Genomic DNA, 23,783 nt, shown 5'->3' with positions numbered 1-23,783 from the left:
AGTTAATTTACCTCCTCTGTAGTTATTTTCACATGCAGCTAATTAACAGCTTGTCTTTAACTCTGGAGTTATTTTAAGGATTGGAGAGTTAATTTAAAGACAGAAGAGTTAACTTTAGGCTTGCCTCAGGTAAAAGGTTTCCTGAATACTACATGCCTTATCACCATGGTAACAACTCTAGAAGAGTTATTAAAGACAGGAGATAAGTTTAGTGAATTGAGGCCAGTGAGAGTTATCTTATCTCTTCATTCCTTAAGTTACCTCCTCTGTAGTTATTTTCACACGCAGTTAATAAACAGCCTGTCTTTAACTCTGGAGTTATTTTAAGGATTGAAGAGTTAACTTAAAGACAGAAGAGTTAACTTTAGGTTTGCCTGAGGTAAAATGTTTCCTGAATACAGCATGCCTCTAGAAACATTATTAAAGACAGGAGATCAGCTTAGTGAATTGAGGCCTATTTCTAAGTAGGATTAGGACTTTACATACAAATGGTTACACTTATTCAATTCACTTTTCTCCTGTTTTTCATCTTCTGAAAAATTACCAAAAATAGGTGAAAAAAGTACTATCAAAATTATTATTATATATTCTTGTTTACTGGTGGATTAAAATGCATTTTATTGATAAGGTGTAAAAATATCACTTAGGAGAAAACTTAGGTGAAAAAATGAATTGGATAAGGGCCCATGTTATATGTAACTTCAGGTACCATGTGATGTTTTATTGACTGACATACCTAATTGCCAGCTGGGAGAGCACATTGTTTCCATCATCCATATTGGTAGGGTGGGTTCCAAAACTCCAATAGCCATGTTTGCAATGCAGAGAGCCCCTGTGGAAAGAAGCACAGCCGTTTGTGAGCCGTTTCAGTTCTTTTTGGCAGTATTTGTAACATTTTATCCATCGGTAGTCTTTACATGATTGTAGCAATAGTGTAAAAGGTCGATAACATTATAAGTTAGCAAATAGCGATATTGAAAAGGTTTCTGGAAACCTATAAACAGTTTCATGCAAAACAAAGGAGGAAACAACCAGTGCCCAACATAGTGTAGTATATTAGTGTACCAAAAGGTACAAGATATGTTAGATCCCGCTTGGGTTGAGAAGTCACTCTCTATAGTAAAATGCATTCATGTAAAACCTGTGGGCACAGGGTGAAGCCGAAAAATGGCTCACTCTGCTCCTGCAAAAGTCCCAGCGGCGTTAATTACTATTCCCCCTCCAGGCGGCTGTGAACTCAGGGGGTATGATGTAATTCAGCTGCCAGCTATTGCCTTCTACCAAGGGTGGATAATAGGCAACAAAAACAAATGTATCAGAGGCGCCAACAAGTTAAAATGTATAAAAAAAACTGGTTAAAATTGGAGGTAATGGTGACTGGACTTACCTCCTAATTGATGACCCAAACAGCCGACATCAGAAAATACTTTTTATTGGTCACTTAAGAAACTCCAAAATGATATGTGTTTCACAGGATATAACCCACTTCCTCAAACAAAAAGGCAGTATCTGGAAAAGCATCTCAGTGTGCTGGGCTCTCAGCTGTGACAGAGAGTGACAGAAGCACACGGCACACTGAGATACTTCTCCAGATACTCCCTTTTTCCCTGAGGAAGTGGGCTGTATCCCATGAAAAGCATTGCATTTTGGAGTTTGTTAACCACTTCCCTATCACAGGTTTTTTCTCCTTAAAGGGATACTGTAGGGGGGTCGGGGGAAAATGAGCTGAACTTACCCGGGGCTTCTAATGGTCCCCCGCAGACATCCTGTGTTGGCGCAGCCACTCACCGATGCTCCGGCCCCGCCTCCAGTTCACTTCTGTAATTACTGACTTTAAAGTCAGAAAACCAGTGGTGTAGCAATGGGGGTGGCAGAGGTTGCGACCGCATCGGGGCCCTTGGGCCAGAGGGGCCCCGAAGGGCTCTCCCTCAACTACAGTATTAGCTCTCTATTGGTCCTGTGCTCATAATAATCACTTCTATAGATATTTGGAATAGTGGTAATCATTAACAGACGGTTCCCCATCCCCTTCTTGCACCTCTGACACTGTAGTTGCCATTGGCAGGTTCTGGTGCGCAGTATCAATTGTTATGTATAGAGTGCTAGGGGGGGGGGGGGGCCATTGTAAAACTTGCATCGGGGCCCACAGCTCTTTAGCTACGCCACTGCAGAAAACCACTGCGCCTGCGTTGCCATGTCCTTGCTCCCGCTGATGTCTGCGCAGACACAGACCATACGGGGCCTGCGCTGTGCGCTCTTGATGACATCAACGGGATCGAGGACATGGCAACGCAGGCGCAGTGGTTTTCTGACTTTAAAGTCAGAAATTCCAGAAGTGAACTGGAGGCGGGGCCGGAGCATTGGGGAGTGGCTGCGCGGGCACGGTATGTCTGCAGGGGATCATTAGAAGCCCCGGGTAAGTTCAACTCATTTTCCCCCGACCCCCCTACAGTATCCCTTTAAAAAAACAAAGCAATTTTCACATATAATACTCCTCCCAATCATTGACTAATAACTTTAGCGCTACTTATCACAGCAAAATTATCTATATATTATGTTTTTTGCCACAAACTAGGCTTTGTTTGGGTTGTACTTTTTGCTAACAGTTTTTTAATTTTATATGCATTTTGAAGGTATAAGAAGAACAAAATTGAAAAAAAAAAAATCATTATTTCTCAGTTTTCATCCATTATAGTTTTAACATCAAATGTGCTACTGTAGCTATAACTCACACATTCTAATTTGCCCATTTGTGCCGGTTATTGCAATATTTACATTTTGTCCCTAGTACATTGTATGGAGACAATATTTTATTTTATGTGTTTTTTTATACAATATCAATAATTACAAGCCATTATTTGCAACAATAACAGTAATATACCCTCATGACTTACCTATTACAAAAGCTGAGTACCTAAGTATTTATCTTAGCTGCTGTGACTTTGTTTTTTTTGTTTTGTTTCTTTGTACAAGTGCTTTATTTTGGTAGGTATGGGGGAAGTGGTTATTAATTAGTGGGGGATTATTTAATGGATTTTAATGTATGTGTATGTGTTTTTACTTTTTGACCACTATATGTCGGCACACTTAATCCTGTCTACTGTGTATGTGTTTTACTTTCACTTTGTGAATGACCACAGGCATCTCGTTGATGCGGGTGATCATTTGTTACTTTGATCGGCTTTGGTATCATACTCTATGTTCCCATACACTGTTCCCGGACTGGTGGGACAGCACCGGGAATGCAAGCGGGTGCATGCATGGGAATGCGTTGGCAAAAACTCAGAAGTACTTCTATATATGCCCCTGATTCGCAAGTGAAGTCTTCAGGGGCGTATATATCCGTACCATAGATCTGGGACTGGTTAAGTGACAAATAAAAAGTATTTTCTGATACTGACTGTTTGGGCATCAGTTAGGAGGTTAGTCCACTATTACCTCCTATTTTAACCAATTTTTATATATTTTATACTTGTTGGTGCCTCTGTTTCATTTGTTTTTATAAACATTTTCAGCACTGGATGAATAATTTATCCCCTACCTGGTGGGTGATCTGTAGTAATGGGCTTCAGATTCAAAGTGCAAATTAAGTTAAAGGGGCACTACAGTGAAAAACTATAAAATGTAAAATATGTGCAAACATATACAAATAAGAAGTACGTTTTTTCCGGAGTAAAATGAGCCATAAATTACTTTTCTCCTATGTTGCTGTCACTTACAGTAGGTTGTAGAAATCTGAAAGAAGTGACAGGTTTTGGACTAGTCCATCTCTTTATATGGGATTCTCAGGGATATATTTATTTTCAAAAGCACTTAGTGAATGGCAGTTGCTCTGTCCAACTGCCAAAAAACTGTGTAGCGAGCAGGGAAGCTGGCCAGCATCATTGTTTAAATCCTTTTTAGGGAATATCTTTATACAGAATAAAAGCCTTGCTGAGAATCCCCTATGAAGAGATGGACTAGTCCAAAACCTGTCACTTCTGTCAGATTTCTTCTACCTACTGTAAGTGACAGCAACATAGGAGAAAAGTAATTTATGGCTCATTTTACTCTGGGGAAAAAAGTACTTCTTATTTGTCTGTTTGCACACATTTTAAATTTTACAATTTTCCGCCATAGTGTCCCTTTAAGTTAGATTAATGTAGGTGTGACCACGGGAGATGGGGGGTTACTTATTATTATGATATAGTAAACAGGACCTACCAGCAGCAACCAAGATGTAAGGATCCTTGAGCAGTGTGAGGTATGAGGTTGGAGCGATGCTCTAAAGGAATATAGCACAGTGCATTAGAAGGCAATTCATCAGTGCAATCCATTTACTAATATGTCATTGTCACTTACCTCCGGAGAGAATTTTGCAGGTTTCAGGAAAAAGAGCTGTAGCGCTGTAAATAGAGAGTGAGACAGATTAGACAGGGGTAATGATAACACACAAGCTATAAGAAAGCCTCTGTGGTTATACCTTATTATTTGAAGTCAGGTTATAGGTCTCAGGTTTGTAACATACAGGGAGGTTTAGGTATAGGAACTACTATTTATGTATGGACAATTAGATGCAATTAATTTGGAGTTGATGCAGGATTATGCAAATTTTGTATGCAAATTTATGCAGCTTGAAAATGGACCAATCAAATTTTACCAAGGTAGGATTTGATTGGTTCATTTTCAAACTGCATACATTTGCATATATTTGCATAATGCTGCATCCCTACTTCTATTCAATAGTCATACGAGACCTCATACTTTATTACCACAAGTTTAGGTGGCTGGTGGACATGTCAAAACTATCTCCACCAAGGTAGTTAAGTTGGAAGACCTTGGTGAAGTTTAGAGATAGCCACATACATAAAGATTGACATTAATGCAAATGTATACTTATTTATAAAAAAAAACAAAAAAAATTTAGCTTATCACATTGTCACATTGTTAGGTGGTGCATTTATATATAAGGGTAGTTGGTGCTGTCCGTTTACATGCCTGCCAGCAGTAAAGATGCTGACCTGCACGCTCATGGGGAATCAAATAACATGAATGAAGTACACAGCAAGTATCAATCATTTTGTGATCTATCTCCTATTTTTTTTAACGTCTCACTTTGCAGTATCTGGATTTATTTATGTTTTTCCCTACTACTATCTTTTGGTAAAGTTCCTCTTAAGACTTAATCTGACATTGTTAAGTATCTAGTGGGCTAAGTAACTCATATTTATGAGTATATTTGGGAAATCAAAGTATCTCAACTGTATAATAATAAGCCAATATAGATGGGTATTACGTGTAATATTTTAGCGCTTTATAAATAAAATGGAATAATAACAATACAGTCATGTGTGCTAACAATGCTTCTTTTAGGCCAATCACTCTGCTTCTCTCTTTTAATGCAGAGAGATGGTCAACAAAATAATAATTCACTGCTTGCAAACTTAATGTGAATTGTAAACAGCTGGAAAGTGAATTTGAATGGTCCATTCCCACGCTCTCGCTCTTTACAGTTTGCATTAAATTTCCATCAGGACCGGCGCTTCTATTGAGGCAAAGGAATTGCCCCAGGGCCTGACCGCTCCAGGGGTCCCCCGCGCTACTGCCCCCCCCCCCCCCCAATGGCCTCCTCCAACTGCTCCCCGCAGCCCCACATGTTCGGTAGTTAAGCTGCCTTGAAATCTCTCCCGGTCTCTGTGTCTGCTCCGCCCCGATCTCCGTCTTCAGCCATGCTACTTGCCTCTTCTCTATGCCCTCCACATGTTATGTGTAAATAGAGAAGATGGAGATGGAGTAGATGCAGGCAACTAGGCTGAAGGCGGAGATCAGGCCGATGCCGACTCCGTGACAAGTGAGAGATTTCAAGGCAGCTGGACTAACGAATGGGGGCCACGGGGAGCAGTCAGGTGAGGACACCTGGAATGGTCTGGCGGAGTGGTGGCCCCAGGAGCTGACTTTCATGAAGGCCCAAATTACTGTTGCCCTCGGCTCCTGTGTGGCTTAAACTGGCCCTGATTTGCATGTAAGTTGGCATTATTAGCATCTCATTCTCTAGTATTGCTTATTCATAATGTGGTAATATGCTTACATCAATTATATCACGGTATGTTTCATAGTGGCCTATATATATGCCCCATATATATATATATATATATACCACCAACTGGCAGACCGATATACCTGAATAGAAATATTCCAACTTACCCCCATCCAGCAGAGCCAGCACTGCCAACACCAGGAACGGAGAGGACTTCCCAACAAACTCGTACATGACGGAACCAAATGGAGCCCCGGCTGTGGAGACAGTCAGATGTGAGAGAGGAGGTCTCCAGAGAAGACACAAGGACAGCAGGGCCACAGAGATCACACAAAGCAGGAGCCAAGAAAGGAATATACTTACTGAGAACCCCCAGTGCCAGACCTCCCAGGGCTATCCCCATTGCCTTCCCTCGCTCATAGTCATCTGTGTACACATTGGCCAGCATCCCCAGACCTAAAGGAACATGCGTGACAGTAAAAGTAGAGAAACAATTCCATATGTTTTTAACTCTGGCTTATAATGTTAAAGCAAATGACCCTGAAAAGAAGTTAGATACTCATCTATGGAGAGGTAAGACACTGGACCCCATAGAGTTTTCCTGGTCCTCTCTCTGTGCTCTCGTTCCACCACTACACCCCTCCACCCCCCCCCCCCCCCCCAGCTCTACTTTGTGCACAGATTTCTGGGTCATGTGACTGGCTTTTCCGAAGGGAATTTCCAATATGGAAATTTTGTGAGCAATGACATAGGGGTTGATTCACTTAAGGAAATTGCGCGGGTAATCTCCTGCGATACCCGCAATGCGCTGCACGCTATGCTCGCTATTAGCCGCCTAGCGTGTGTATACACAGGAGCGCATGCTATGCTGCAGGTAGTGCAGCATAGCGAACGCTATTACCTTAAGCCTCCTTCCTGCTAATAAGGAGTGCTCCTCCCGCCCTGAGCCACTTCGGGTCCAATCACTATATAGGACGTGATCCCGCACTCTGATTGGCCCAATAAGCTGCTTGTCAAGTGCCATACGAATCTGGTAGCGGAACTGCAGCCTATCGAAATCAATAAGCTGCTTCCAAAGTGACGTATGGGGAAGAAAGCTGAAGTACGAATTCAAATTTTCAGACACCACATCCGAATCCCCATAGTGATGCATCCCACACAGCTCGAATGAGTAACCGCAGAGCCGGTCTCTGCAGAGCAGGATTATCCACCAGGCAACCTAGACAGGTGCTTGGGGCCTAGTGGGGGTCAAGGGACCCACCTGCCACATTCTTTGAACTCCACTTCAGCTTACCAAAAAGGAACACCAGGGGCCCATTACATCTTCAATCCATCTCTGTGTCCTTGAGACGGGCCCTCCGCACAAGTGAAATCCCGCCCCAAGAAAGCATATTCACCTGCAGCCTGGCTCCTAGTGACATTCTCCAGAAGTGCATCGAATCTCCTGCACCAGCTATCCGTACTATAACAATGACCTGGGTGATGTGCATGCCGTACATAACCCTCCACGTCTCATAAAACTATAAATTATACTAGTAGACCTAAGCCCATTTAAAAATGAGCTCTAGATCTGTTTCTCAACGCTGCCACCACCGCATGTCACTGCACGCACACACCCACCGCACACGTGCGCTCACACACACACCCGGCTAACTGGCCCAGTCCTCCTGTCCCAACGCTGTCCAGGCAGTCTGTGCTGCGCAGTAGCAAAAAGCACGGACCTAAGTACACAGGGACAGGAGTACGCAGGGACAGTTAGGTTGTATTAGGTAGGATACAGCCTCACGCCGTGCATGATCATCCCACTTCACTGCTACTTTGCATATAGGCTGGTAAAGATCCCAAGTAGGACTTTTTAGCCCCAAAGGATTGGAGCACCACTGCAGAGATCCAGGGCCGATGCCCCGATTCTCTGCCGCTAGCGTCGCTACACTGCCAGTGCACCAGATGTAAGAAGAATGAATTTAGCATTGTATAAGTAAGCTGTGTTTGCAGAACAAGCGCCACACTTACCTGCCACAGTGGAGAATGCAGACCCAACTCCCTGCAGTGATCTTGCCAGGAAAAGCAAAGTATATGAGCCAGAGAATGCAAACACTGGTGGAGAGAGGAAGAGATGCATTTTGAAATTGTATTAGATTTTCTCCTCAACATTTTCTGAAGAAAACAAAACATCCCCTATTCCTTAGCAGTGGTGGTGCTTCACTGAGGCACGCTGGGGCACTGGCACCTCCAGAAATCACTGTGCCCCCCCCCCCCCCCTAAATGCCCCCCCTTCCCCAGTAACATACATTTAACTGTCTCCAGGCTCCAGCAGCATGCACTTGTATGGCGGTGATCTGTGGCAAACTGGGCAAGCAGTGTGTGAAACTATTTGGGCTTAGCAGCACATAAAGGAGAAGCTATGGGAGTACACATTAAACATTGAAGAAGTATTATTTATTATCCTTTCATGTATTTTTACCTTTCCGCCCCTTCTTCCAGCTAGCACAGGTCAGATTACAATCTTCCTACAGAAGTCACGGGGAGGCAGAGTGAAAGCTAATTGTCAGCACTGCTTCTTGCTGTATGCTTTGCATGTAAGTATAGCTCCCGGCAATATTTACACTCTGCTCTTCTGATTGCCTTGCTAACACTAATGTTAGTATTTGTGCTGTTTTTAAGCAGGAAGAGGCGGGACAAAAGGCGCTATGATCCTAGAAACCCTACATACAGCCATTCTCATCCCATGGCATCAATACTTATAGATTCAGTGACCAGAATGCATAATATTGGGATTCCTGACTTTAGGCCTTGTTCACATTATCCAACGCAGATCACTGTGCATTTACATTCCTCTCCATAGCGGTACTGATCCCACTGACAGTGCTACGTTTGAACAAAAATGTATACAGCAATGCTTTTTTTGCAGTGCACAGCGCAAAGGTGAGAACATCAAACAGTGCGGCCTATGCACTTGTGATGTCCTCCTCCATCGCACACTAAACACGTTACTGAAATGCGCACAGCGTCAAATATAGTGTGAACAAGGCCTTATTATCTGTATCTATGCTTTGCATCACTGATGCAATAAATAAGTAAGCCACAGTACAAACATGACAGCCAAACCAGCAAACTCCGCAACTGCTGCTCATATATTTCTATCATAACAGATTCATTTAAAGTATAACTTTATAACGTTAAGAAATATAAACTAGGATACCAACCAATTTACATTAAAGGATACCTTAGCGCAGTGAAAAATGTAAAAACGGGCGGAGCAGGCATGTGTGGGAAGCTCTCCTTATGCCCACCGCACCTTTCCCCTCCCCCCCAGCCCCCTGAAACTACTTCCGCATTGGGAGGGTCAGTGAGCAGTGCGCAGGCGCTGCTTGGCGACGCACATCCTTAGAACAAACACAGAACATTTATATCGCGCTTTTTTCCTGGCGGACTCAAAGCGCCAGAGCTGCAACCACTAGGACGCGCTCTATAGGCAGCAGCAGTGTTAGGGAGACTTTCCCAAGGTCTCCTACTGAATAGGTGCTTGCTTACTGAACAGGCAGAGCCGAGACTCGAACCCTAGGGCTGGTAGCGCTCTGTGCATGTGCACAACATCACAACTTTGTAGACTGTTCCTGGCCACGGAGCGCGCGATCAAGAACACGCATCGCTGGGCAGTGCCTGTGCTTTACTTACCAACCCTCCCGTCCCAGAAGTAGCTTCAGGGGGCTATTAAAACATAACAGGGGGGGGGGGGCAGAGGAGAACAGCGGGAGGCAGAGGAGAATGGGGGGGGACAGGGGTCGGGAGCAGTGGGCATGAGGCAAGCCTCTTACACAGGCCTGCTCCCCTGTTTTTAAGATTTTCACTGTGCTAAGGTATCTTTTAAGTTGATCATACTTTACTGGAAGGCCACCAGATCAACCATCAGGTAGCTTTTTCTCTCTGGTCGATTCTGATCAGAGAAGGATCTATTATCTGACCACAATCTGCACACCAATTTCCAAAAGATTTCAACATCAATCTATTTAGTCCAGAAAACAATTGATTACGGCATCAATCTCTACCAGATTCAATTATTATGATAGAATCAGCCAGGTATTGATGCTGCAAATGAAGTCATGTATGGGCACCTTTACTGACACCACCAATAAATTCAGCGTGTGAATAATTGAACGCTGTATTGGCATAATGTTTATCTCTTCAGGTTACAGGAATGTGCACTGATAATGCGCACAGCCTTTGAAAAGGTTATTCTGACTGACATTCCCGATGAGGTTCTTTGATTAGGGCTTTGCTAATCAGCTGTGGGGTGCTGGCTGTCATGTCTTACATGTAATGCTCTGAGCATTGCTGCAGCCCTCAGGAGAAGACACCGCGATGCCATCATGTCCAGCATTTCATAAAGGATCCTAATGATAACGAATGTGTATTGCAACTTTCTCCACTAAGGCTGGTTTTACACTTGCATTTTTTACGTTACAGTGCAACGCTCCTGCCGCATCTCACCGCAACGCAAAAAACGACAATCATATGACCCTATGGCAGAGTGCGCCAACAGGGTCATATGCATAGCCCCGCCCCCGCTCAGTGATAGTTACATAGTTACATAGTTATTTTCGTTGAAAAAAGACATATGTCCATCGAGTTCAACCAGAGAACAAAGTACAACACCAGCCTGCTCCCTCACATATCCCTGTTGATCCAGAGGAAGGCGAAAAACCCTTACAAGGCATGGTCCAATTAGCCCCAAAAGGGAAAAATTCCTTCCCGACTTCAGATGGCAATCAGATAAAATCCCTGGATCAACATAATTAGGCATTACCTAGTAATTGTAGCCATGGATGTCTTTCAACGCAAGGAAAGCATCTAAGCCCCCTTTAAATGCAGGCATAGAGTTTGCCATAACGACTTCCTGAGGCAATGCATTCCACATCTTAATCACTCTTACTGTAAAGAACCCTTTCCCAAATAAATGGCTAAAACGTTTTTCCTGCATGCACAGATTATGTCCTCTAGTCCTTTGAGAAGGCCTAGGGACAAAAAAGCTCATCCGTCAAGCTATTATATTGCCCTCTGATGTACTCCCTGCTGGGTAGAAAGTAAGTTACTGGGATTCCCATCGGTTTCTGCATACGTGCCGCTACGCACCATGTTCCGGTGTTTACACGCGCCCATAGACACGCCCATAGACATCCATTATCTCAAGCACCATGCACTGTTTGCAGTAACTCGCTGCAGCCCTTGTATTGGATCGGATATTTCCGGCGCACCACAACGGACCGCAGTAGGTGTGAAAGTCTCCATAGACTTTCATGGCTTTTGCAGCCCCTTGTGGTAAAATAAGGTAGCGCGACGCAGGTCTGCAAGTGTAAAAGGGGCCTAAAGCTGGCCATGCATGGTTAGATTTTTATATTGGTTCATTTTCAGCAAATTATTAATGAAATCACACAGAAATCGATTCTTGCATATAGTGCCGATCCACCAAAAATGGTCGATTTGGGCCAAAAATTCAAAACCTACTAGATTGGAAAGGGTAGAAAATTTTAATTGTGCAGGAATCAAATGCTTTCTGTAGGGTTTTGGTTGATAATGGGTGGATTACATACTTTGGGGCATGCTCACTGCATGCCAAGCTTGACTCTGGTCAATGTGACGTATTTCCTGAGACATACACTGTCACCATCCTAGGAATGGAACCAATGTTCAGATATGTCTGTTGCATCCATTACACTTTTCGGAACAGATTATTGGCGGCACCCAAATTACACAGTTTTTATTGTAATTTGGGCTCTAATTTACCGACACCCAAATTACTGTAGTCACTGCTGCTATAGCCGTCTTTCACAACACGGCCTGTGGGGGCGCCCAAATCCTGTCTCTGTGCGGCACTGTGCCAAATTTAGCTGTCTCTGTATATTTTGCAATGAAAGTTACAATTTAAACATTATTACACAGCAAACAAAAAAGTGTCTATGGGGATCCTCCTTTCCACTTATATAATTTGTCTGGTACATTATATACTGATGGTGACATGCTCTTCCTATTAGGATGTGCAGGTGCATCAGGTACTCACTGAGAGTGGATAAGAAGAGGATTACAAATCCACAAAACATGGGCATGTCATATCCAACCCTGTAGGAAGACACGAAAATGAATAAAGGTGAAACACACCATTGTATGATTGATAGCCAATAACTTATTATCATGGGCTCTAGGCCCTTATGCAGCTATACCTATTGGTCAGTGCTCCCACCATGGGGTTTACCAGAAGCTGTAATATTGCTTTGGAGGCAAAGAGTAACCCAACTTGCACGTTCTCATTCTTTAGCAGACTCTGCTCTTTGTTACACGTGTCATTGTGGTGGGGCACCACCGGTGTCTCGTCAGAGGTTGCCGTTGCCTGGAGCTGATGGTGACGATGGGGCGTTACCGTAGAGTTGTCATAAAAAGAATGAATGGATGCAAATGACGGGTTGGTGGTGGAGAGGGAGGTTGACGTCGGCACCGTAGATGTGTTGCCATTCATGTGTTCCTTCTCATACAGGAAGCTTGGAATGATGGGTACTGGAGACAGAAATGTCCATTAGAAATCCATTGAAAAAAAAATACCACTTTCACTTTTGTCATTTTAAACCCAACTAAACCATATATTGAACAAGGCAAAATGTAATAGCCATCAGGGTGATGCACAGTGTATAAGTGTCAGAATATTTGTTTCATGGGCCAAATGTACTTTGAAATGCAGTACAGCTGGCATTCTGTCTTCTCTAGATTCAGCTGCTGGATGGGCAAGGCAAGTGTGACCATGTGACTCCCAGAGTAAAAGAACAATAGGCAGGCTATAATTCTCATATCATGGTTCACAAAATGTATCTCATGAATGATCTCTGTTTACCAATATTTCACCTCAGCTATAAAATATATTCTCAGCACTCTCCAAAGAAAAACAAATTACTTAGTATATGTTTCTGGTTAACTTAAATAGACTATAAAATCAGAAACAAACATGTCATATATTGATTTTTCACCCATGTTTTTTTCTAACTCACCCTCCGACAGCAGGTGTGCACCGACTAGGTGCTTAGCCCCGCCCCCTTGCAGATGAGTGCTATGACACACTTTGAGACACAGAGTACCACAGACGTGCCACACCATTTATCTGTAAGGGGGCAGGGCTAAGCACCTGTACAATTGAGGAGATGAAAGTAGTAATTAAGTTAGGTTAATCAAGGAAAACTTTTTTTGCTTGCTAGCAAGTACTAGCGATGAGTGAAAATTTGTGAATCAACCCAAAGTAAATAATAATCTGATGAGACAGTTAAAGGAGTACTGTAAGCCCTAAAAAACCCCCACAAAACAATTCAACTTACCTGGGGCTTCTACCGGTCCCCTGCAGACGTCCTGTGCCCGCGCCGAAACAAAACAATCCTCCAGTTCCCTGCTGCGGGTCACTTCCGGTTTTTGAGACTTTAATGTCATGGCCGCCACGTTCACATCGCCGGAAGCGTACTGCGCCTGAGTAGTTAAACTTTTTTTTAAGGGCCTACAGTACTCCTTTAAGGAGATAATTTGTGAGTTCAATTTTGAGACTCAACCCAAATGTGTCTACAGGAGATGCAATTTTGCTTTTTTAGGGGTCAGTCTGTCTAATTTTATTGTTTGGGGGGATATGCTGCCTGATTATGTTGTTTTGGGGATGTGCTGTCGCGTCGTGGGTACGGGCCTTAAGACACAGAAAGTAACCTCAAAGCCCCTTTACTAATGGAGTACCTGGTGATGGTGAAGTCATAGTTACAGATTACCCAGCAAGCTCATGGTGAACCAGAACTCCTAGGAGTGTGTAAGGGGCTACAAAGGGCCATCATGTAAGACACAAAAAGTAAACTAAAAGCCCCTTTACTAAAGCAGCTGTGGTAAATATAAATGCGCCTTCTTAAAACAGAAGGTAATGGCAACTATTCAGCTTAATGTGAGCAAGAAAGATCTCCCATGATGCATCACTTTGGCTCAACAATTGACCTGTAGGAACTGAACTTCTGCTGAAGGACCACTATCACTAAAAATGTTAAAATTTAAAATGCATGTGTATGCATATGTATAAAATATATATAAATGTACAGTATTTTTTCTTACAAAGCTGTCACTGAGTCTTAAGACATAATTAAAATGGCTTTTTTTCTTATATATAGCAGGGGCATGTGTGCCCCAGCTAAAACGCCGCTATCCCGCGGCTGAACGAGGGTCCTTTCTCCTCCAAATCCCCCCTGTGCTGCCCGGGGAGCGCTTCCGTGTGAGGCCGGGCTATGAGCTGCAGCCCTGCCTCACACCCGTCTATGAGCAGCGGATCTCCCGCCCCTTTCAGTCTGCCTGCGCTGAGAGGGGCGGGGAAGAGGCAGAGATCAGCCGCTGATAGATGCATGTGAGGCAGGGCTGCAACTCATAGCCCGGCCTCACACGGAAGCGCACAGGGGTAGCAAAATCTACGACCAAGTTGGTCATGATTTTGCAGGGGGGGATTTGGAGGGGAAAGGACCCTCGTTCTCTTTAAAGAGACACTGAGTCTCTTTAAAGAGACACTGAAGCAAAAAAAAATATTATGATATAATGAATTGGTTGTGTAGTACAGATAATTACTAGAACATTAGTAGCAAAGAAAATATTCTCATATTTTTATTTTCAGTTATATAGTGTTTTTTTTATACAATTGCATCATTCTCTAACATTTGCAGTTTACACACTACTCAGCATTCTGAATGATTTTACAGAGCAGGCCAGTGAAGTATTGACCTGTCCTCTGCAGAGAAGAAGAAAATACAGTGAATGACAGTTGAGATAACAAGCTTCAGAAGACAGAGCTCTCTGCGACTTTGAAAGTCGTTTATCTCAATAGCTCTTTTGCATAGATAACAACTGGAGTTTCTTAACTGTTCCTGTACTGGAAACAATATTAGACTTATGTCTCTGCTCCTAATGTTTTATTTCTTAGTTGTAATATACATACAAATCATTATATAATATTTTTTTTTTTCGCTTCAGTGTCTCTTTTAAATAGTTTTTAAAACTATTCTCAAGGTTTTCTTTATGGTTTTCTTTATTTTCAAAGAGCAGTTACTGAATGGCAGTTGCTTAGTCCAACTGCCAAAACCAGGATAGCTGGTATCTTTGTAGAGATCTTTTCCAGGTAGTGCTTTTGTAAAGAATAAATTAAATACGGAGAATCCCCCCTGAGTAAATGAACTAGTCCAAAACCTGTAAGATTTGTCAGAGTTTTACTGGCTATTGTAAGCGACATTAAAGAGAACCAGAGACGAAGCACCCTCATGTATTTTATTACATTTATCAGTGGATGGGAACATGACAGTAAACACCTACCCTGCTTTTAGTTTAAATCTTCTCTGCTTAATCTGTCTATAATCAGTTGTGATAAGAATCCCTGACTGAGTCAGTCGAGGTTTGACCTGGAATCATTATAGCTGAGTAACTCTTCTGTGGAGTCTTTTCAAGCCCAAGCCTTCCCCCTCCTGGATCAGATTTCCTGCTTTACATACTGAGAGCTCTGATGACATGGGAGGGGCTGCTGCTGCAGGAAAAATCTCTGAAACAGACAAGTGTGGCTGTGTGATCTGTGTGCTCTGTCTGTGCAGCCAGTCATCATTATTATCTACTGTATGCAGTTTCATTACTATGAGAGACACTTCCTACAGGCAGCCACACAGCATACCAGAATATGAAGTTGAAAGCACACAGATGAAATCCTGCAGCAGCAGCCCTGCTTGTCTATAGTCTCATAGAGGCTAGACAGCACATCCAGAACACCTCATAACCTGGAAGCAGAAGGCATATGAGCCGGTGGCCATATTGGATATTTCCTGGAGCAATAATGGATAAAAAGCACTCAAAAAGGCACACCAGAGTGTCAAAATTATCGGGTAGAGCATTTATTATTTACAAGCTATCAACTGATATGTTTATTTTGTGTGAATCGTTCATCTCTGGTTCCCTTTAACATAGGAAAAAAAAAGTAATGTATAGTGCATTTTACTCTGTACTTCTTATACACATGTATTTTAAACTTTACAATTTTTCATGATTGTGGTCCTCTAAACATAATATAAGAGATTAGTAGGAAGCTGATGAAAGATTGGAAATGTAAATTTATTTCTTTATATATCAAATTTCACATGTTATTATCACAGATAAAAAACGCAAACAATCTAGAGTTTTGTTTTAATTACCTACAACTGTGAACAGCATGTTGTCCACGAGCAGAGCCACAGATACCACCACGAGCACCACCTGACGGGAGCCCCTCTTCTCACTCAGCCACTTACACAGATTACACTCCATTATAGCAGCAGATGAAACACCCTACAAAGGAGAGAATGAACAGTTACATCAGCAGCAAGTATTAAGGCACAGTCATCACATGTAAAGACTTTTAACCACTTTAGCCTCAGCTACACTATATCTACATCCTCTGTGACTTAATTTGAGGCATGAGGATGTAGATTTACATCTTGTAGCTGAAGCACACCTGCTGCAGCACTAATTGGTGTGAGGGTGTAACGATTTGTGTCAGCAAGAAATAGAATTCTGATTATTAATTGATCTGCAGTATCAACTATAATGCAGATATATACCTGATTATATGGTGATCTGCAGAATCACCTATAATGCAGGTATATCAGAAAGCTAATGTGACAGCAATAGCAAGTATTGTGATTGGTGCAACAGTAGTACTGATAGGGTTAGTGTAACGATCGGTGTCAGCACACAGAGAGAATCTAATTATTGGTGATCTGCAGTATCACCAAGAGTACAGATTATACCTGATTATTGATGATCTGCAGAATCACCGATAATCCAAGTATAACTAACCTCTGGACACCTATATAGTGTGATTGTTTGGTGCAACAGTAATGACTTTGAGTAAGACCACCCGAGGAGCAGGTGGTCTTTTGGCAGTACGGGCGATACCGCCTTTTTGGGAAGTACAACAGCCTTCCAGCAGCCTGAGACCTTCACAGGGGCGGAGTCCCAAGGTGAAGGTAGGAAGGACCTGTGAGTGAGTGACACCTGAAAGGTGGATGTCACTAGCAGGTCTGGAGACTATCTCTTAAGGGGGAGATAGCTCTCTAGATCGGGCAAGCCAGGTCGGCAACACACAGACAGATAAAGTACAAAAGCAGAAGACTGATTCGGTATCCAAGGCAGGCAGGGTTTGGCAACAGGTAATCAGATATATGGAGGTACCGAATCAGAAAACAGAGGGATAGTCAGGAATGCAATAGGTCATAACAGATATCAAACAATGCCTAGTCTTGGGTGTGAGGTCCGTGGTATCTACACCCTGGAACTAGTCTGAGGTATAACAGAATGATAACACAAGTTCCCTAGTCTTGGGTGTGAGGTCCGTGGTCTCTACACCCTGGAACTAGTCTGAAGTATAACAGAATGATAACACAAGTTCCCTAATCTTGGGTGTGAGGTCCGTGGTCTCGACACCCTGGAACTAGTCTGAAGTATAACAGAATGATAACACAAGTTCCCTAATCTTGGGTGTGAGGTCCGTGGTCTCGACACCCTGGAACTAGTCTGAAGTATAACAAAATGATAACACAAGTTCCCTAATCTTGGGTGTGAGGTCCGTGGTCTCGACACCCTGGAACTAGTCTGAAGTATAACAGAATGATAACACAAATATTCTGGCTTAGTGTGAATTCCCAGGTCCTCCTGGTTCTAACACACTGTAGGATCTGACTAAGGTCTGAGTGCTTCCACATAAGTGTTTGCAATGGCAGACAACCAGCAACTGGCAAGCAACCTGAATATATAGTTGCAGGACTCTGCCGCCCCGCCCGAGCCACTCAGCCAATCAGGAGTCCAGCAGGAATCAGCTGATCGTCCTGATCAGCTGATACATCTCCTGCTGGTATAAAAGGTCCGACTTCTGGCGCGCGCGCGCGTAGCTCCTCAGCCTGTGTGAACTAACAGACCCAGCCACACCAGACGCACGCTGCTGCGGACAAACCGCCGCGCTGGACGCGGAATCAGCCGCCTTGCCGCCAGTACACGCGGCGGCTTTTCCACGTTTTCTCACAGTACCCCCTCCTGAGGAGTGGACTCCGGACACTTCCCGATCGGGTTCCCAGAATGTGGGTCTAGAATCTTTTCGGTCTCACATTCCGATTGGTTCTTTACCATCACAGGGAGGGAGGGAAATCCAAGTGCACTGCTGGCTTCAGTAGAGACACATGGGGTGATCTCACACCTCTCATACTGGCTGGGAGTGGTCCTATGAATGTAGGACCCAGTCTGGGTGATAATCGTTTCAGAGCCCTAGGCCGAGAGGATACGTACACCATGTCCCCTGGGGAAAACTCCCACTCTACAGACTTTCCCTTACTAGTCTGTTTTTTCTGAGTCCGGGCTCTCCTTGGCACTGGTAAATGTTGTAATGTACCCGGTGAGGTCTGACTAGATGTTTTGCCCTCTAGAATGTCTTGCTGGCAAGGGCTCAGATTAGGCATCCAGTCCTTCACCGTAGGCCGATCTCAGGCTCGGAACTTTTAACTAAAGCTTCTGCTTTGACCTGCTCTGCCACTCCTCCAACTCGTATCCTGGTAGCACAACCTGCCACTCTCTCCAAGCAATGCTGATGGCAATAGGCTGACCATTTCAGTAACTGACCTGAAAGCCCAGTCAATTTGTGGGGAGTGGAGTTGCAACCAGGGCATACCAAGAACAATGGTGGAGGTTGCCATGGGCATAACAAGGAACTGTAATCTCTCTTCATGCAACGCCCCTAACCAACATGACAACAAGGGGGTTTTAAAAAGAGATTGATTACTCTGCAACGGAGAGTCATCCACTGCAGTGACCAGAATCTGCTGGTCAGACGGGGACAAAGGTATCCCCAAACTTTTAGCGAAATCGTAATCTATGAAGTTCGCTGCAGCACCAGAGTCTACCAAGGCCTCTGCGGAACTAGTCCGACCTTCCCATGTAATCGAGCAGGGAAGGAGCAGACGATTCTTGCCTAGAGATGGCTGATCTGGGTCTGTTGGTTCAAAATCAGCAAGATCAGATGGGCAGAGGTACAGAATCACTGAGCAGAAGAGTAGTCAGTACAAGCCAGAGTCATGCACAGATAATTCCAAATAGTCCAAGCTATTCTAAAGCATCCTAATTACCCTGATTAAAGAGACACTGAAGCGAAAAAAAAAATTATGATATAATGAATTGTATGTGTAGCACGTTTAATTACTAGAACATTAGTAGCAAAGAAAATATTCACATATTTTTATTTTCAGTTATACAGTGTAGTGTTTTTATAACATTGCATCATTCTCTAATATTTGCAGTTTACACACTACTCAGCATGCCAAATGATTTTACAGAGCAGGCTAGCAAACTTTTGATCTCTCCTCTACATAGAAAAAGAAAATACAGTAACTGACAATTGAGATAATAAGCTTCAGAAGACGGAGCTCTCTGCAACTTTGAAAGTTGTGGAGCTCAATGGCTCTTTTGCATAGATAACAACTGGAGTTTCTTAACTCTTCCTGTACTGGAAACAATATTAGACTTATGTCTCCTAATGTTTTATTTCTTAGCTGTACTACACATACAAATCATTATATCATCATTTTTTTTTTCGCTTCACTGTCTCTTTAATTGAAAACAGCTGTTTTAATCAACTCAACAGGTGAAAAACAGCAGCTCTCTGCAGTTGGTTTGTGGACAGTCATGGCTAAGATAAAGTAGCTCAGTGAGAACCTGCGGCTGCGCATTGTGGCTGCTTACAAGTCAGGAAAGGGCTGCAAGGCCATTTCTAAATGTTTTCAAGTTACAGTGGCTACAGTACAAAGTATTATTAAAAAATACAAGCTGTTCCGCTCTGTGGAAAATCTCAGAGGACGTGGTCGGAAGCCAAAAGTGACACCTGTGCTGGCCAGAAGGATAGTGAGAGAGGGGAAAAAGAATCCAAGGATCCACCACCAAGGCCATCCTGGTGAATCTGGTCTCTGCTGTTGGCAATGTCTCAAGGCAGACAATCCAACGAACACTGCACATTGCTGGGTTCCATGGATGCAGACAAAGGAGGACGCCACTTCTCCAGATAAGGCACACAAAAGCTTGCTTGGCCTTTGCAAATGCTCATTTGGACAAAGAAGAAAATGAATTGTTTGGTCACAATGATGTTTCCTTCATTTGGTGGAAAAAAGGAAAAGCGTTCAACCCAAAGAACACCATCCCTACTGTCAAACATGGTGCTGAGGACCCAATGCTTTGGTGGTGTTTTTCAGCCAATGGACCAGGGAACCTAATCACAGTAAACAGCATCATGAAAAAAAGAGCAATACATGAGGATTCTCAACGACAACATCAGGCAGTCTGCAAAAATAAAACTTGGCCTTGGACATTTCAGCATGACAATGACCCAAAACACACAGCAAAAGTGGTGAAGAAATGGTTAGCAGACAACAATATTAACGTTTTGAAGTGGCCCAGTCAGAGTCCTGATTTAAATCCAACTGAGAATCTATGGAGGGAGCTAAAGATCAGGGTGATGGCAAGAAGACCCTCCAACCTGACAGATTAGGAGCTTATTGCTAAAAATGAATGGCCAAAAATACCTGTGGAGACATGCAAAAAGCTGGTCTGCAATTATAGGAAGCGTTTGTGTAACGATGGGTGTCAGCAACCAGAGAGAATCTGATTATTGGTGATCTGCAGTATCACCAAGAATACAGATCTATACCTGATTATGGATGATCTGCAGAATCACCAATAATACAGATATAGCACTAACCTCTAGACACCTGAAGCGTGTAAGTGTTTGGTGTAACAGTAGCAATTGAACCACCGGGGTAGCAGGTGGTCCAACAAGTCGAGAAGGACTCTACTGCAGTCAAGGGCTCCAGGAGGGAGAGTCCCCGCCTGGATTTGCAGCAGGGCCCCCTCTGAGGAGCAGGGGACCCCTGCAGGAGGACTGAGCACCCAAAGGTTGGGTGACAGCCAGAAGGGTCAGGCAGGCCGGGTCGGCAACACACAGGCAGATAAACTACAGAGACAGGAGACAGATTTGGTAACCAGGGACAGGCAAGATCGGCAACAGTAGATCAGATGTGCGAAGGTACCGAATCAGAAAACAGAAGAGAAGTCAGGAGAGATACAATCAGGGCCGGCCCTAGACTTTTTGCCGCCTGAGGCAAATTTTGATAAAATTGCCGCAGCTTTGCAGGAGGTGACGTCAGTGGAGCGCACGCTGGAACGAGTAAGAGGTGAGTCCTCCCCGCCCGTGCCTCTTACAAATAGCGGCTGCTTCGATTTAAGGCTGGAGGGGAGCGCAGATCGGGGGACCCAGGCGAGGGAGGGGGGGGTCCGACCCCCCTCCCCGCCGCTAGGCCCAATACCCCCGTCCTGCCAGCTACCCCTCCAGCTTGCCGGCCGGCTCCCCGCACCCACGGACGGGCGGGTGCCGCCCCTGGAAATTTGCCGCCTGAGGCAAAAGTTTCACCCCGCCTCATGAGCGGGCCGGGCCTGGATACAATTCATAAACAGATATCAAATAATGCCTAGTCTTGAGTGTGAGGTCCGTGGTCTCACACCCAGGGGCTGGTCTAAGGAATAACACAGATGATATACAATATTCCTAGTCTGGGGTGTGAGGTCCGTGGTCTCTACACCCTGGAACTGGTCTAAGGATTAACACATATGATATACAATATTCCTAGTCTGGAGTGTGAGGTCCGTGGTCTCTACACCCTGGAACTGGTCTAAGGAATAACACAGATGATATACAGTGAACTGGCTAAGTGTGGATTTCCCAGGTCCTCCTGGTTCCACCACACTGAAGGATCTGACTAAGGTCTGAGTGCTAACACATAGGTATTCGCAACGCCAGACAACCAGCAACTGAACAGCAAGAGATATATATAGTAAAGCGCTCCACAGCGCCGCCCAGCCCCCATCAACCAATCACCTGCTGAGCTGGGATCAGCTGACCCTTCTCCTATTGGCATAAAGAGCCTGTCTTGCGGTGCGCGCGTAGCTCTCCATCTGTGTGCACTACTAGGTCCAGACAAACCAGAAGCATGTTGCTGCGGGGAGACCGCCGCTCTGTGCGCAGATTCCGCCGCCTCACTGCCAGAACGCGCGGCGGTTTCTCCGCAATCCGTCACAGTTTGATTGCTGTAATAGCTAATAAAGGCTTTTCTATTGATTATTGAGAAGGGTATGAATAATGTTGAACTAGACACTTTTTGCTAAATAAAAACTGAGAAATGTTTTTTCCCCACATTAATGCCTCTTGTACAGCGTCTTATTATCTTTTGGGATACACCTATGTCATTTCCCATCAAAAAAAAATTACTTGCTGGTTGAATAAAAGTAACTTCAAAATTTGCCAGGGGTATGAATAATTTTGGGCAGCACTGTATCTAATGGGATAGAGCCCTGTTCACGAGGTGGCCAGAGCTTCTGCATCTGCTTTTTGTCCTAATCATGGAACATTTGTTTTCTTACGCAAGTCCAAACAAGCACTGAGTTTATATTGGACAACCAGTATATAAACAACCAACATTTGATTAGCCTTAATTTTGACTGGGCCTCCTTATATCCATTACAAATCTGCTTAAAGAATTAGAAAGGTTTGAAAAGGTCTCTGACCTTTGAGTAAATCCCTCTAAACCAGACATAAGGATAGTGAATCCTAAAGCTGCCTGAAGAAGGCAATCAGTTTAGTTCCCATTTATCTTGGTAGTATGCATCAGATGATTACGGATCACAGCTCACGGTGTTCACGGTGTACGCAAAGGATTGTATAAAGCCATTTATGAGCCCATCCTCAACAAAAGTAAAAGAAAACTTGAAGTATAGAAGCATTATTCTCTATATATTGAGAAATCAATATTTCTTATTTGACCATACCTAATTACTTCTGGAGCTTTTGAGGAGCATTGTGTCATCTAAGAGGTAAAACATACAATATGTTTGCAATCAAATGTCCTTTCCTCTTTTTTTTGTAACTTGAAACATTAATTGTTGCTACAAAACACATACAGTATGCTTGATCACCAAGCAACAGGAAAAAGATATTCCGTGCTTGTGAAATGTACACAGTTACTGAGTGATCTCACTCACCAGTTAATGAATAGTATTGAAAATTCTCAACTAATGCAGGCCCGTTTTTAAGCATAGGCAAACCATATAGTTGCCTGCATTAACAACTATAGGAGGGGACACCACAGAGCAAGTCTTAGCACACTGTGTTCATGGAATTCTTATAGCCAACTGCTGGTTCCATTAAGAAAGGGATGGATGGTAATTTTAACATCTAAATGGGCACTGCTCTATTAATTGTTGCAACTCCAATTGGATTTCCAGGACAATATTCTAACCTGTAAAGACCCAGACTGCACATAAACAGTTTAATAGTTATAAAGTGGATACACATGTCTCAAAACTATTATTAGAAGGGTTTATTATATTTTTCGGGAGTTTGGGCAAGTGAGATGTATATGGCCTGGCTATAATTTGTGTATCCTTTCCACACCCATATTGAGAAACAGCATTATTTCTATGTAAATGATCAATTTCTAATTGAAGTAGGTTATGATCTTCCTGTTCACGAGATTGGAGTAGGGAAACACAAGGTGCCATACATGAGGCACCAAAATGGCCAGAAACATCCCTGAACTGATGACATATACTGCATAAACTGTGGCCCAGTCCCCTATTGCCAGTTAGCCTCCACTGGTATGAGCTTCTGCAGAGT

The 23,783-nt window shown here is 43.6% G+C and overlaps 1 protein-coding gene across 2 annotated transcripts in view; it reads right to left on the bottom strand.

Moving 5' to 3' along the window:
• Window positions 1-23,783, bottom strand: part of LOC137561076 (chromaffin granule amine transporter-like) — a 71,507-nt gene that overhangs the window by 33,444 nt on the left and 14,280 nt on the right. For both annotated transcript variants that reach the window (XM_068272315.1, XM_068272314.1), the window contains exons 2-10: window positions 16,237-16,369; window positions 12,235-12,565; window positions 12,075-12,133; window positions 8,030-8,113; window positions 6,380-6,472; window positions 6,184-6,273; window positions 4,342-4,385; window positions 4,204-4,264; window positions 737-832 (exon numbers count right to left, since the gene is read on the bottom strand). In XM_068272315.1, coding sequence (XP_068128416.1) covers window positions 737-832; window positions 4,204-4,264; window positions 4,342-4,385; window positions 6,184-6,273; window positions 6,380-6,472; window positions 8,030-8,113; window positions 12,075-12,133; window positions 12,235-12,565; window positions 16,237-16,348 — 970 coding nt within the window. In that variant the 5' untranslated portion in view covers window positions 16,349-16,369. The remainder of the gene's footprint in view (window positions 1-736; window positions 833-4,203; window positions 4,265-4,341; window positions 4,386-6,183; window positions 6,274-6,379; window positions 6,473-8,029; window positions 8,114-12,074; window positions 12,134-12,234; window positions 12,566-16,236; window positions 16,370-23,783) is intronic.

Source organism: Hyperolius riggenbachi, chromosome 3 (assembly GCF_040937935.1).
Source record: "Hyperolius riggenbachi isolate aHypRig1 chromosome 3, aHypRig1.pri, whole genome shotgun sequence".
Taxonomy (NCBI): Eukaryota; Metazoa; Chordata; class Amphibia; order Anura; family Hyperoliidae; genus Hyperolius; species Hyperolius riggenbachi.
Note: the sequence above shows the minus strand (reverse complement) of the source record. Positions and strands in the feature narration are given on the sequence as shown.